The sequence below is a fragment of the Heliconius melpomene genome, chromosome 14 (genome assembly GCF_056956725.1).
Source record: "Heliconius melpomene rosina isolate 202511_hmr_F chromosome 14, ASM5695672v1, whole genome shotgun sequence".
Taxonomy (NCBI): Eukaryota; Metazoa; Arthropoda; class Insecta; order Lepidoptera; family Nymphalidae; genus Heliconius; species Heliconius melpomene.
Genome location: NC_140402.1, coordinates 3,909,646 through 3,923,909, shown reverse-complemented (window position 1 = coordinate 3,923,909; position 14,264 = coordinate 3,909,646). Strand labels below are relative to the sequence as shown.

Below are 14,264 nucleotides of genomic sequence, written 5' to 3'. Positions count from 1 at the left end.
ATACGTAACCACAAACGATACACCCTGTAATTTTATACGGCATGCGCTGTTGTCTGCCTGCCTGTGTGAGTAATTTTTATTTTCAATCTGCAAAGTAAAATATTTTCTAACAACTTTACGTAACAATATTTATTCTAGAAAAAAACGTATACATTTAATTAATTACATTGCTATTGCATTTTTATTAAATCTCATAGTCCCTCCGGCTTTATGCTATATCCCACATATAGCAAGTTAGGCTGAGGGAACCTAGTGTTAAGACGAATTCTAGAGAATAATTTTATAGTTTTTTTATTTTTTATACACTGCTATCATCATCGGAATTTGAGACGAAATTATTCGTCGAATTCCTCAGTGTGTTATGTCATTGACATGAACTCTACTTAGACAGGAAATACGTCGACAATTTACTTAGTATTCCAAATGTGACTTTAAACTTAATGCGTTTTCGGAATCGAAGATAAATAATTCCCAATATTATTTTTACTCTCACGAATTCGGAGACGGATTGAATTTTGAATTTAATTTGTTTTTTTTTTTCTTTTTCGCTACAACGAACGGTGTGAAAATTGGCTCCGGCAAGTGGTTGGATGGAATATATTTTGTTATTGTCAAGAGTTTCCCACAATACCTTATTTAGTAGGTTTATAATTCGTTGAAATCGATTATTTTTAAATATTTTTTTTATCAATGTTTGTATTGTGTATATTGAAACACTTAGCAACGAAATACGATTTTAATATTGAATAAATAACAAATATTCTATTAAGCTGAACAAGTAAACAGTAGAACTATTTTTACCAGTTGTAGAGCAGCAGGGTTATTTCATTTCTTTAGCTCTTGTATCGGGCGGCGTTGAGCTCAACTCGCTACTCAACACGCAATGCCTTTTCCACTTATATTCCGCCGAATTCTGGAATTGGTGGGAAACGGAGAGTCTTAACACTAGATTCCGTCTGCTTACCCTGCTATGTGCAGGATACAGCGTGTCACAAAAAAAATGTAAAATTAAGAATAAACAACAAATTATATTTTGTCACACAGTTCGAGATGGTGACACCGTGAAGCACTACCGCATCAGACAGCTGGACGAAGGAGGCTTCTTCATAGCGCGTCGCACCACTTTCAGAACACTCCAGGAGCTGGTGGAACACTACAGCAAGGATGCTGACGGTCTTTGCGTCTCGCTTAACAAGCCTTGTGTACAGGTAATTTTTTTTTTCTTTTGGTTTTTTGGAAGTGTGTTGATATCAATGTTTTTTTTTTCTTTGACCGAGTATACCCAATTTGTTTAATGTTACGATAGTTTTATATAGAAAACTTGATAACAAGTGTAATAATTCTTTACTCGTTGTATAATTATACATTATTTATTAATAGTAAGTATAGATTAAAATCCGTCTAGATTTAAATCTCATAACATTACATACATTGCGTCAATTTCATATGCGTTGTCCCTATTCGTGGAGAGTCGGGTCACTAAATTATTTTTATCATTCTTCAAAAATACAGAAAATTCATAACTATCTACTAGTTTACAATTACATTTAAAAATATACGATTTCATAAAATATTTCTCTTATATTTTATTAAATAAGCCACCATTTGGTTGATATGAATAAGGATTTAAAAGGCGGTAGTAAGCCTCAATGCTTATGAATGCTATATTGAATTGCATTGGAGTCGGAGCGGGCCGGCAGTGCAGATTAATAAAATGAAATTGCAAATACATTTGGTTTCTAGGCCATGACCTCATTAGCCTGTTTCCACAATAGTATTTTATTTTTTTGCGTCACGCACGAAGCAGTGTAGGCAGTGGAAACCCAGTGTTTAGACACTCCGTTGTCTCTGGAGGCATTCCGTGTTAAATGGCGGAACTCAACCCCGCGCTTTGTCTCTACACCAGAGCGAAGAAATTAAAATATTAAATATTTCATTTCCTCGAGTAGGATTCGAACTCACAACCTGACGTGTTTACAGTCACACTTTGTGTCCCTTCGTCGCGACTGGCCTACAATAGAATTAAGGTTTTTAATTATCATTGACAATACAATAAATCAAGAATTATTTTTGATTTTAATATTACAAGATTCTTTTTGTTTATACTGAAATAATTCTTGATGTCAGGCTTTTTTAGTTTAGTTTTTTGGCGAAATAAAATTATATATGTTTATTTTCCTTCTCTTTTACATTATAAATAATGTGAGGTTCAGCTTAGCTCTTCAACTTCCAAGTCACTTCATAAAGTGTACAATGAAACGGTGTGCTAGATTCTCTTTGTCCACCATACGAAATACGAGACGTATACCTAGTTGAAGAGATGCCAGAGAAATTAACTCTAGATTTCCTTTTAAGGTAATAATGAAGACATTTTTATAGAATTTACCGTAAATTTGCATAAATAATATGTAGTCATATATGTTTCTTTCTGTGACCAAACTATTGGTTATTGGTGGTTGAACAGCTTTTTGGGGTCGTCTTAGCGCAGTGGCAGAAACGTGTGACTGTAAACGCTACGGTTGTTCAATTCCCATTCGGTGGAATGACATATCATTTATTAATATTTTAGTTTTTTCGCTCTGGTGACAAGACAAGGTGCGCCGTTAAGTTCCGCCATTCAATGCGCAATGGATGTAAAGTGGAAAACAAAATATCTTAACACTATATTTTTTCTGTGGTGTCCCACAGAAATGTTATCCTGGAAAACATAAACTCATCAACTTCATAAGAATTTTGAATTACATTAGTTACTTAGAAAACGTGATTTCAATACATTGAATGTATTGAAAATATTTGTTCATAATAAATGTGCATAAATCGCAAAATTCAATATCTGGACCGTCGTAAAATATACGGTTGGCGATGGGCACCTTTGTTCGCCGTGAGAACTACTTCGCGGGGCGTCCAACGGTTCGACTCAGCTTCAAATTCACCGAAAGGCGAACTCTTTCCTGGACGCGACCATATGGTTCTCTGTCGGTCCTGTTATTTTGAACGTGTCCAATTTATTCTTGGAAATTGCTGATATTCTTTATATAAGTTATTTTTTTTTTGTTGTGAACTTGGTGAATATTTGTGCGCTGACCTAAAATACGGTGTTTTCTGATCTTTTTATGGTAGGAGTTGTCTCGAAGACATCACCTGTGGTGATACCCTCTCTTCACCAATGTGAATTTAAACAAATATTTCCATTTTCTTTGCGCGGCGTTAAGTTCCACCACTCAAAAAGTAATGCCCGCAGAATTTAGCGAAAAATAAGCAACTGAATGTCTTTTTGTGTTCAATCATGTTGGTGTAATTAAGGATTACATAAATAAATAAATAAATAATATAATATTCTTGCCTTTTCCTCAAGTTAACAAAGAAATATTTTGCACTAGTACGGTAAAGAAACCTATAGGGACTCATGTGTAAAGAACACTTCATAGTTCATATATGCATCATTAGCACGTATGTACTAATGCATTTTTTTATTACTTTTATTGGTTGTTGATTACTTGTATAACGAACGTTGTGAATAGGCTTTATGTAGGTTGTTATGAAATCATAAATAAAAGCTTTTAAAAAGACATAATATTACTTACAAAATGTTCCTTGTCCCCTTTCTTTTGGAAATTGCTTATACGAAGACCATACGTACAAAACACAAATGTGCCCTACGGACGTATGGTACTGTGGGACTCATCAATGTACAGCCTGATATTACCCACTAAAACTCAGTGGAAGCCTTCTCCACCAAAATGAGGCGCAGGATCGCCCGCGCATACTACGACGTCTCGGTGAAAGGCCTGCCTATTGCAGGCCTTCGCCTTCAGGGTTCTTGGGCTTTCTCCTAAGGCATCCCCCTCAATGACTTGCAGTAGGATCACCATGACCCTCCCGCAGTAGCAGTTGGTGGGTAGGGGTAGTGGTAGTTGAAGATGCACATACCGCCTTCTACCCCCAGGCTTACTCTCGCACCCGCTCCCCGGGTCTCCTTCAGTGTGATAATTAATTCACATAAGGAGACCATTGCAGACCAGTTCCTCTCCACTTCACCGATCAAGGCGTGTCCCCTTTCCTACGCTAACGTCCAAATTAGACGATTTGCGAATACTCTACATATTTTGCTGATAGAGCACGTGTAAATTCCCAACGCATAAATAAGACGCGGTGACGTTTGCACTCCATCACGTAGCAATTATACATTTATCTTAACAAATTCTTACTTAATGACTCTATACGTAACCGTTTCGTTTACACTATTTATTAATACATAAAAACATTATTATATATATAATAAACGTTTATGAAACATTAATCACGGTGTCCGCGGGTCCGTTGCGATGCAAACTTTTACTTTTTTGATAAAGTTCTACTTACTTATTATCACTTTCTCGTTCGTTCGCCGAAGCAAGTAGGTAGGTACCCGCCCGGTAGGTGCTTAATAATAACATTTTGTATCGAGTACTCAATTTATGTTTCACAATCGTAAAATATTTTCACTTATGTGTAGCTTTGGGTTTTTTTTTAATTGTTTTTTTTTGTTCATGTCCTGTAATATATGTATTTTATGTTTGGTGCTGTCTTGGCCACGGTTGTGGTTCCGGTGCCCATTAGAGGGAATGTATCAATATTTTCATTTCTTCGCTCTGGCACCAAGGCAAAAGTCCGGCGTTGAATTCCACCCCTCAACACTCGAAATAATCGGTGGGGAACAGAGTGTCTACCCTGCTGTTTGCGGGATATATCGTGAAGCATTTTTATTTACTTACTTACATGTTATTTTTCGCTTCTGGTTTTACAAATACAGCATTAAATAAGAAACGTTAAAAGTGTAAAAATATTCGAATAGGTATTAGTTTGCATAAATTATTATAATATAATTGTTTAGTTATATGTAATACAGGTAGGTTATTGTCGTTTTTGATGTTTTTATATATTCTTTTTCAATGATTTTAGCAACCTTAACCGTATAATGTGGAACAAATGGGTCCGTCATATATAACTAGTCTAATATAATACGTAGTTATACGTCTAAAATATAACTTAAATAACAAGCGAGTGAGGCCAGTCGTGGCCATATGACTGTAAACGCGAAAGGTTGTGGATTCTTCTCTCTGGAAAACGGAATCTTAACACTAAGCTTCCAGGTTCCTTCTGCCTACCCTGCTGTTTGTTATGCTTGCATAAAGCTGAAAAAAAAACCAATTCAGGTGAATAACCACATACATTTCTGAGATAGTCTAGAACAATTTTTTTCGATAAGGTATTAGAGGTGACGTAATTGATATAAATGTTTTTCCTGCCATCTAGACATCTAATAAAATGGTGGGATAACGTAATAGGCATACTTATCTATATTTGGATCGTCTGAGGTGTCCAAGCTTAAATATATTTATATTTTGCTATTTTAATTTGATTAATTATTTTCTTCTTTAAGGCCAGTCGTGGCGTTTGACTGTGAACGCGACATATTATGGGTTCGATTCCCACTTAAAGAAATAAAATATTACATTTTTTTTTTACTCGCTCTGGTGTCGAAGCAAAATGCGGTGCCGAAAGTGGAGAATGGAATGTCTTTAAACTAGGCTCCTTTTACCTATCCCGCTACATGCGGGATACAGCGTGAAACTAAAAAAATATTTTCCTACGTTACTAATTACGTAATTCATATATAATTTGCTATAATATAATTAGTTGCAAAGCTTCAAGAAAAATGAACACTTATTAAATCAACGGTACCTACAATTACTATGGAATGATAGATGACGTTCACTTATGAATTAATTATGTACTTATACGACTCCATTGAATATTCTCATGCTTGTTGACTATTTATATTCTAAAACGTTCATACGTAATGCCTGTACGATTAACCAGTTGCGAAATAAGCAGTCGATAGTAAATATATTATCGACTATATATATTACTGTATAATATATATTACTGTAAATAAAAAGGCAAAGCGCGGCGTTGAGTTCCGCCATTCAACACGCAATGTCTTCAGAAGTCGGCGAAAAGTGAGAAACGGAGTGTATTAACACTCTGCCTATCCTGTTGTGTGCGGGATACAGATTGAAGGTGATTTTTTTTATGTAAAAATAATATTCGCTTAACCGTCTCGCCTGCGGTCGAGAGATATTTTTCTTCAACGTTTTAATAACTTCGTGCTTACGGAGATTTTTGCAAAAAGTTAATAACTAGAGTTGAACTCGCGCCTCGAAATGTATTCTTAAATAAAATTAATTGCTTTAGTCAGTCAGTCACAAAAATCATTTATTTGATTCTTTTCAATATTTAGTTGTTTTAGATGTTAGTAATGCATTAAATGATTAAATATTATTTTTTATTCTTATAATAGTTATAAAATATAATTTGAATAAAATTATTTAAATCTATATATGTATTTATAATAAAAGTGTTGCTGATCGCTGTCTGTCAATTATTGAGAAATTTATCATTGTGGTAAAACCCAAAAAAAATATTTTTTTATTTTTTTTTGTTAGTCCATTTGTTCACGCTTATCTCAGACGGCTTAATTAATTTCAGTGTAGTTTTCACTACTGTACTAAGACAATTTTTCAATAATTTTGTTTTTTCCCATTTAAATCGGATAAATGAAAAAAGTCATCTCAATATAAAGTATTTGTTTCGCATGTGTCAAATTATAATGATAGAACACGAAAGTAATTCATATTAGTAGATAAATAATTGTGTAATTCTATTGGGCGAAGCCGCGAGTGGGTCGCTAGTTATGAATTTAATTGTACCTTCCTATTTAATTAAATTGATATGGATAATAGCGGTACTTGCAGTAAGCATTAATAAAGTGAAAACAACAACAGAGATTGAAAAGGTCAATACATAATATAATTCTTAAATTAGGATTGTATAACCTATTATGTAATAGGATTTTATTATCTTATACAAATTCAGAAAAATGTTTATTCAATTAGGAATTCACGAGATCTTTTGAATTGTCAATTAACGTAGAAAGGTCAGATTTGCCTGTCAGACGGGAAACTACCACCGGCTGAAGGCTTCTTTGAGACCGCGAAAAATTCGACAATTGCTGTTTTTAATTATCATCTTTATAGTCTGCCCCAGTCGTGACATAGGGGCACAAACTTTGTGACTGAAAACGTGATAGGTTGCGGGTTCGATTCCCATTCGGGAATATTTAATTTTTCCCATTTTCTTCGCTCCGGTGTCGCGACATAGAGTGCGGCGTTGAGTTCCGCCAGCAATAACACGCAATGTCCCCAGAATTCGTCGGTAAATGAGGAACGGAGTGTCTTCACACTAGGTTCCCTCTGCTACGTGCGGAATACTTAAAAGCATAATAACATTTTGCTTAGTTATACATATATTTTAATCTCAACTATAATTTATTAAAGTGACAGAAGGTAATTACAATGAGAATGAATAAACAAAGGAAATATTTTTAAAATATTGACCTTATGAAACTAGAAAAAAAAAACGTTCCAAAGTCGCGGGCGAACAATCCCAACGGTATAACACTATCGTGAGATAATAATGATGACGATTGTAGAATAGTTTAGTAAATAATTTTCTGTCAACGACCTATAGTTACTTTACATGTAGGTACTTATACAAAAGTATTTTAATTTAAATACAATATAACTTTAAAAGTATTGAAAATAAACACTATTTAGAATAAAATATTAATTGATTATTTATTGTCGTGCACTTAAACTAACGTATGACGCATTTTTTTTAATGAACTCTATTGTCTTGTAAAACCTTTCCGTGCCAGCCGTGTGTCTTTGACATGAACGTTGCAAAATGTTATAGGTTCTTCATTTATGAAGAATTCGTCAATTCTTATCAATGTTATTAAGATCTTAATATTTACTAATTCCATAGCAAGTAAATATACTCTTGTACGAAATTTGGCACTATTTTATTTTGTAGTTTGTACTTGTAAAAATGTTTTTTTTTATTATGATATTGATATTACTCAACAAATGTTATTAGTTTAATTTGAAAAATACATGTTTTCCTTTTTTTTTTCATTACTGATGTCTATGTTTAACAATTCTATTATATTGTATTTTTTATATTACTAACTTACTTAACTAACTAACTATTTCTTTACATTTTTTTATGTGCAAATTAAATATTTTTCGTAATAATTATTTGTTGAAAATTAAAACTTCAAGGAGTATTTCTAGTCGTAGATGAGTCAATATGTAAATATTGACATAGTCACGTGTTATAGTGTGACGCGGAATAATATGGTTTGATTAAATTGTAATGTTCAGAGGTTCATCCTTAGAATAAATATATATCTAAAGAAATATATAAGAAGTTAATAAAGATATATCTAAACATTATAATTATTACAAATAATGATTTCTTTTTGTATGACTTAAACACCATACAAATATTGAATTTTTAAATGATTATAAAATGTATGAACTCAATAAATATCAGAAGACGAGAGAGACAGAGAGAGAGATACGTCTGTAGGATAATGAAATTACATAGTTTGCCTGTGTATATTTAGATTCACATTTCTCAACCACTATGCGGTTTCGAAGCCAATCGCGATTGCACCACCCAGTGTTTAGTAATGCACTGCGAATTATTCAAATGAAATAATACTAAATATCGTATTTCTTTGTCCTTTGTAATCATCGCATATAAGAGAATGTTCGTTATTATCTAAGGTTCATATCTTTTAATTTATACTTATTTTTTTATTATTGTATCCATTAGAGGCCGTCGTGATCCAGCGGCACAAGGGTGTGACTGTAACGCGACCGTTGTGGGTTCGATCCTAACTCGGGGAAGTTAAATATTTATTTACGTTTATATTTCCATTTCTTGGCTCTGGTGTCGAGGTCAAGCGCGGCGTTAAGTTCTGCCACTCAACACGCAATGCAATGCAATGCAAAGTAGGGAACGGAGTGTCTTAAGACTATGTTTCCTCTGCCTAACCTGCTGTGTGCGGGATCAGCGTGAAGCTGATTTATTTATTTATTTATTTATTTAAAGAGAGAGATTGAGATAGTAACCCAATTATGTTATCATCATCATCATTATCGTGTTTTTATATTTTTCATATAAAAAAATTGTTCCCGTTACATAAAGAAAGATATTAAACAAACCACATTTCATTTCATAAAATCTTACATAATTTCTGCGAATTGAACATGAGCAAGAGTTGAAATGAAATACATGGCTAGATCACTTTCATACATGCTGATAGCTGTTTAGTAATTAATCTAATGAATTAGATAGTCGAGCGACTGACAACCAGATGACAGGTGTGGTACTCCACATACATTTATACATTAACTGGTATAACTGCTTACTTCCAGTCGCTCGTGGAAAGTCAAATATTTGACTTCCAAGAAATTTTGGATTCTCCGAGTACCTTTTAACCAGTTAACCCGTTACCTTTCGAAGGTGGAATAGTTACTTTAATTTTAGTCGTACACAAATTAGTATTAAGTAGTGTATTTTTTAAATATTTAATTGATTTGGTTTCTTCCATTTTAATAATAAAACACTATTGAATGTTTGTAGAGCTTGAAGCTATTGTAGGATAATTTTATAATTGCATATTTATAGATTTTATTTTTAATAATAGTTCGGGTACCTTACATCATATATCTCGATACGGATTGTTTTTTTCGCCTTGTAGGTCTTCAATATTGTAATTACTTATAAGCAACCATATTGGCTTGCAAATAAAATGCATGAACCAAATTTTCCATTCTCTACCGATAGAACAAATATCTCCGTCTGTCCGTATGTAAATGACCGTCTATGCGGCCGTACGTCAATGTGACATATTGTATAACGATTTGCACATTTCGCATCAACCTCAGGTTGCCAAGCTCCGAGCGTGATTACATCAGCAACCACACTATTTACGATACCATTTTGCATACTGGAGCATCCTTACGTAGACTTTAAATAAGCTGACTATGCTATATATGGACGCTGCAGGCCAAATATAGCGAGCGATAAATGTACCGTTTTATTTATAAAACTGTAAATCGTCACTGAGATAGGCTTATTATGTAAGCTTTTCGTTATATCTAATGTATCACGGTGGCTGTGTAAGTTTGATTGAACAAATTAAATGTGGTTTTTTTGGGTTATTAGGCAATGTGTGAAATTTATGAAGCCTAGGTAAAGTATTGAAATGAAAGTGAAAAATTGCAATGTTTTTATTGCTCTTTTGAACTAATATGAAGGATAGTTTTTACTTAACTTAACTTACCTTCACGCTTTATTCCCTAGCGGGGTATCAGAGAGAACGGAGCGCCAAAGGCTACGGTCAAGGATTCTGCAATCCTTCAATTCTTCAAAGTATTTAAAGATAGTTTTAATGACACTATTTTTCAAAATTATATAAAAAATCGTTGTTTATGCGTTTTTAAGCGTGTATATAATGAAAAACTTCTCTTATTAGTACCTACCTACAAAGTGAAAAACAGCAATAAAATAATATTTTCCATATTTTACCTAGGGACCGTCGAAATATTCTTATATTATGCTGTAATCTTTATAGTTATTATCGTTTTAACGTGATCAATTAAGTTAGAATAACGCCATAACATACGTAGAGCGAGTGGTCGCGGTCGCCACCGTCGCCGCCGACCGCCGGTTTCAACTTACAACGCGTTGTGAATTAAAAATTACACATACATCTCATATTACGGTGTTTATGTACGTCGCCTGTCTGTCTACACCAACCTGCCGTGTCGGTATCAATGCGCAGATTATCCTTTTAGCGACTGTTGAACTCTACCTATTTGAACTCGTGACCTTAGGTGTTTTAAACGCCGTTTATTTATATTAGTGCTTTAACATTTATTGGTGAAACTGCTGAAACTTTACCCAATGCTAAATTGTGTAGTACAAGCGGGCGAAGCCGCGTGTGTGTCGCTAGTGCCTAATAAATAACATTGAATGTATTATTGATCGCGATTAAAATTTTCCTACATCCATACAACCTGCCAATTTGCTAAAACTGTCGACTCACAGAACCGTAGCAATTGTAATTTTACGGTCCATTGTCAATAGATATTTCACCAATAGTGTAACAAAAGTGGTTGAAGTCATTCGCTATTTTTATTTTGTTGCCTCTAATTTACAGGTGGAGAAACCTGTCACGGAGGGTCTTTCGCATAGAACACGCGATCAGTGGGAGATAGATCGTTTATCTTTGAAATTCGTCAGGAAACTCGGCCATGGACAGTTTGGTGAAGTATGGGAGGGTTTATGGAATAATACGACACCAGTCGCGATTAAAACACTTAAGTCGGGCACAATGGACCCCAAAGACTTTTTGGCGGAGGCTCAAATTATGAAGAAACTACGACACAGCAAGCTCATTCAGTTATACGCTGTGTGTACTCTCGAAGAACCGATTTATATTATCACGGAGTTGATGAAGAATGGTTCTCTATCGGAATATTTGCAAGGTAAATTATTGTTGTTTTTTTTTTATATTTACCTGTTATTTTTTTGTGTTTTAAACATCTTCAAAAAGTACCTATATATTGTTATCTATTGCAATACTAAGTGTAATGAAAACTATATTAAACCAAAAAAATACATGTCATTCTTACCCTTCGGAGGAAAAGGAAACGAACTGTTTGTGACTTGAGTTTCCTTTTGAAAAAGTATACAACCAACACGTCTTCGTCAATACGATAAAAAAAATGTAATTCAATTAACTTCAATGTGCAATCAAAAGTCGATTACTTGTTATCCCTATCGAGATAAAACTTCGAGAAAGTTATATAAACTATTTAACTGTTTTTTGGTATTTGTACTTAAATCATCTAAATAACTGTAGCTAACTAACTAAAAGCGACGGTTATAGGTTCGCTCTCACTTGAGTAGTCTCGTAAATTGTACGGGAAGTGGAGAAAAGAGTGTCTCAGCTTCTCTGCATACCCTGCTATATGCGGGATACAGCGTGAAGCTTAAAATTCAAAATTAAAATAAATTCATGTTCCAATAGGCAAGGGTCGTGGTCTAAAACTGCAAACGCTCATCGACATGGCGGCCCAGATAGCTGCCGGCATGGCGTATCTGGAGTCCCAGAACTACATACATCGTGACCTGGCCGCGAGGAACGTGCTCGTGGCTGAAGCTAACATCGTCAAGATAGCCGACTTTGGTCTTGCTAGACTTATTAAGGTGAGGTTTTTTCCTGTTTTTTATAGTGTTATTACATGCTAAGAATAGCGAACTAAATAAATTGTAATGAGCGTATAAGAATTTCGATGAGTCTTTCTAAGAACGTATGGCTTAGTTGTCAGTGTGCTTGGACGGTTTCATAGACGACAGGATTCGAATCCAGCATCGTTCAATTTTTTATATGTTTACGAAAAATTTGTTGCATAAATAATGTAATTATTTATGCATTTGTGTTTTCATAATAATCTTTGAACAGCTGAGCTATTGTTACTTTTATTATAGCGTTGCTAATAGAACTGCATTTTTTTGTACAAATAAGTATACATATTTTGGGTAAGGAAGAATGGGGTAATTCTATTGCCATTTTTAAAAAAAATACATTGTGATTTTGTACTTTTTTTGCCTGATATTCAATAGCATTATTTAGTCATTGTCATCAATATAACGACACTACCATCATTGAAATATTGTATTTGATAATTATTATTTTTTATTACTTTAATTAAAATTAGGTAACATTTATTAATTTTTTAATCAATTTTCAATTGATTTTGATAGATTATCATAAACAGAAATTGTCTTAAAGACTGGACATATCTATATTGCGATTTATTTACCTACAATTTACTAATGAAAAAGTATATCATTAATTATTGTTTTGTAATAGGATATTTATTAAGTACACTACATTTATTTATTTTGTTTGATGTACATATATGCCTTCGAATATCATGATGATATTCTCACGACATTTCAGCTGTCGTCTGCATACCGTTTTATAAATATTTATTATTTGCCGCGCTGCCATTCCACTAATTAACATGTCATTATGATAATTATATCGATATAAAGTTTAATACAGATTCCACAGATATGTCATTAAGATATCTTTTTTATTTTAAAATAGGTATATATTCATATAGATTAATTAAAACAATTTTATATTATTTTTCGTCTAATTCATCATCTTAAATATCAAGCGCATAATTTGGATTATTTAACACTGCGCGGCCATTTTAATTAATAATTGTCAGTCAACACAAGGCCAGAACAATCGCGATAGCATCAGCCCAGGACGTCACAACTCTTAACAAGGCAAAGAAACGCCCAAGCAAAAGCCGTCTCGTCCACAACATTCTAGAGCTCACTTCATTTCACTTTGAGGTTAATCACACTGGGTGGGCAAAACCAATACCGCAATGTATTTAGTGCCGTTAATAGATACCACAAGTTTTCTACAAAGTTGTACGTCCATTACTCGGTACTGAGGTGCACACTCAGATGGTTCTCAGGTATTTTAGGTATATTTCAGAACACTGGCTCTCTGGTTTGGGGTGATTGGAATTGGTTTTTGTTTTGTTTGTTGTATGTGGAATGTGTTTTGACAAATATTTAGGTTCCCAATGTATAAAAATAATATTAAAAAAATACTCAATAATATATGTATTACTAGCGGACGCGCGCAGCTTCGCTTGCGTATTTAGGGTAAAATTCTAATAACCCATGAAACATGTGTTCAATGAAATATTTTGAAGAGTCTAAATATCAAATTTTATAAAAATCGGTGGCGATTAAGACTTTTTCCATACAAACTTTCAACGCCTTATTAGGGGGAGAATTCTAGAAAACGATGAAACACGTGTTCCATTAAATACTTTTAGAAATCTAAATTTCAAATTTTATAAAAATCGGTGCCGATTTAATTTTTTTTCCATACAAACTTTGAACCCCTATTTCACCCCTTTAGGGTTAAAATTTTTCAAAATCCCTTCTTAGTGGATGTCCAGATTACGAAAGTAAACATCTGTCCAAATTTCACGTTCATACCATCAGCGGTTACGGCTGTGCGTGCGTCTTACCTCAGTCAGTGAGGACAAGTCCTTTTATATATATAGACTAGCGGACGCGCGCAGCTTCGCTTGCGTATTAAGGGGTGAATTCTAATAAATCACGAAACATGTGTTCAATGAAATATTTTTAAGAGTCTAAATTTAAAATTTTATAAAAATAGGTGGCGATTTAAGAATTTTTCCATACAAACTTTCAACCCCTTATTTACACCCTTAGGGGGTGAATTCTAGAAAACTATGAAA

The 14,264-nt window shown here is 33.8% G+C and overlaps 1 protein-coding gene across 2 annotated transcripts in view; it reads left to right on the top strand.

Moving 5' to 3' along the window:
• Positions 1 to 14,264, top strand: part of Src42A (Tyrosine-protein kinase Src42A) — a 54,141-nt gene that overhangs the window by 34,021 nt on the left and 5,856 nt on the right. For both annotated transcript variants that reach the window (XM_085197120.1, XM_085197118.1), the window contains exons 3-5: positions 1,045 to 1,208; positions 11,120 to 11,447; positions 11,993 to 12,171. In XM_085197120.1, the coding sequence (XP_085053246.1) occupies positions 1,045 to 1,208; positions 11,120 to 11,447; positions 11,993 to 12,171 (671 nt within the window). The remainder of the gene's footprint in view (positions 1 to 1,044; positions 1,209 to 11,119; positions 11,448 to 11,992; positions 12,172 to 14,264) is intronic.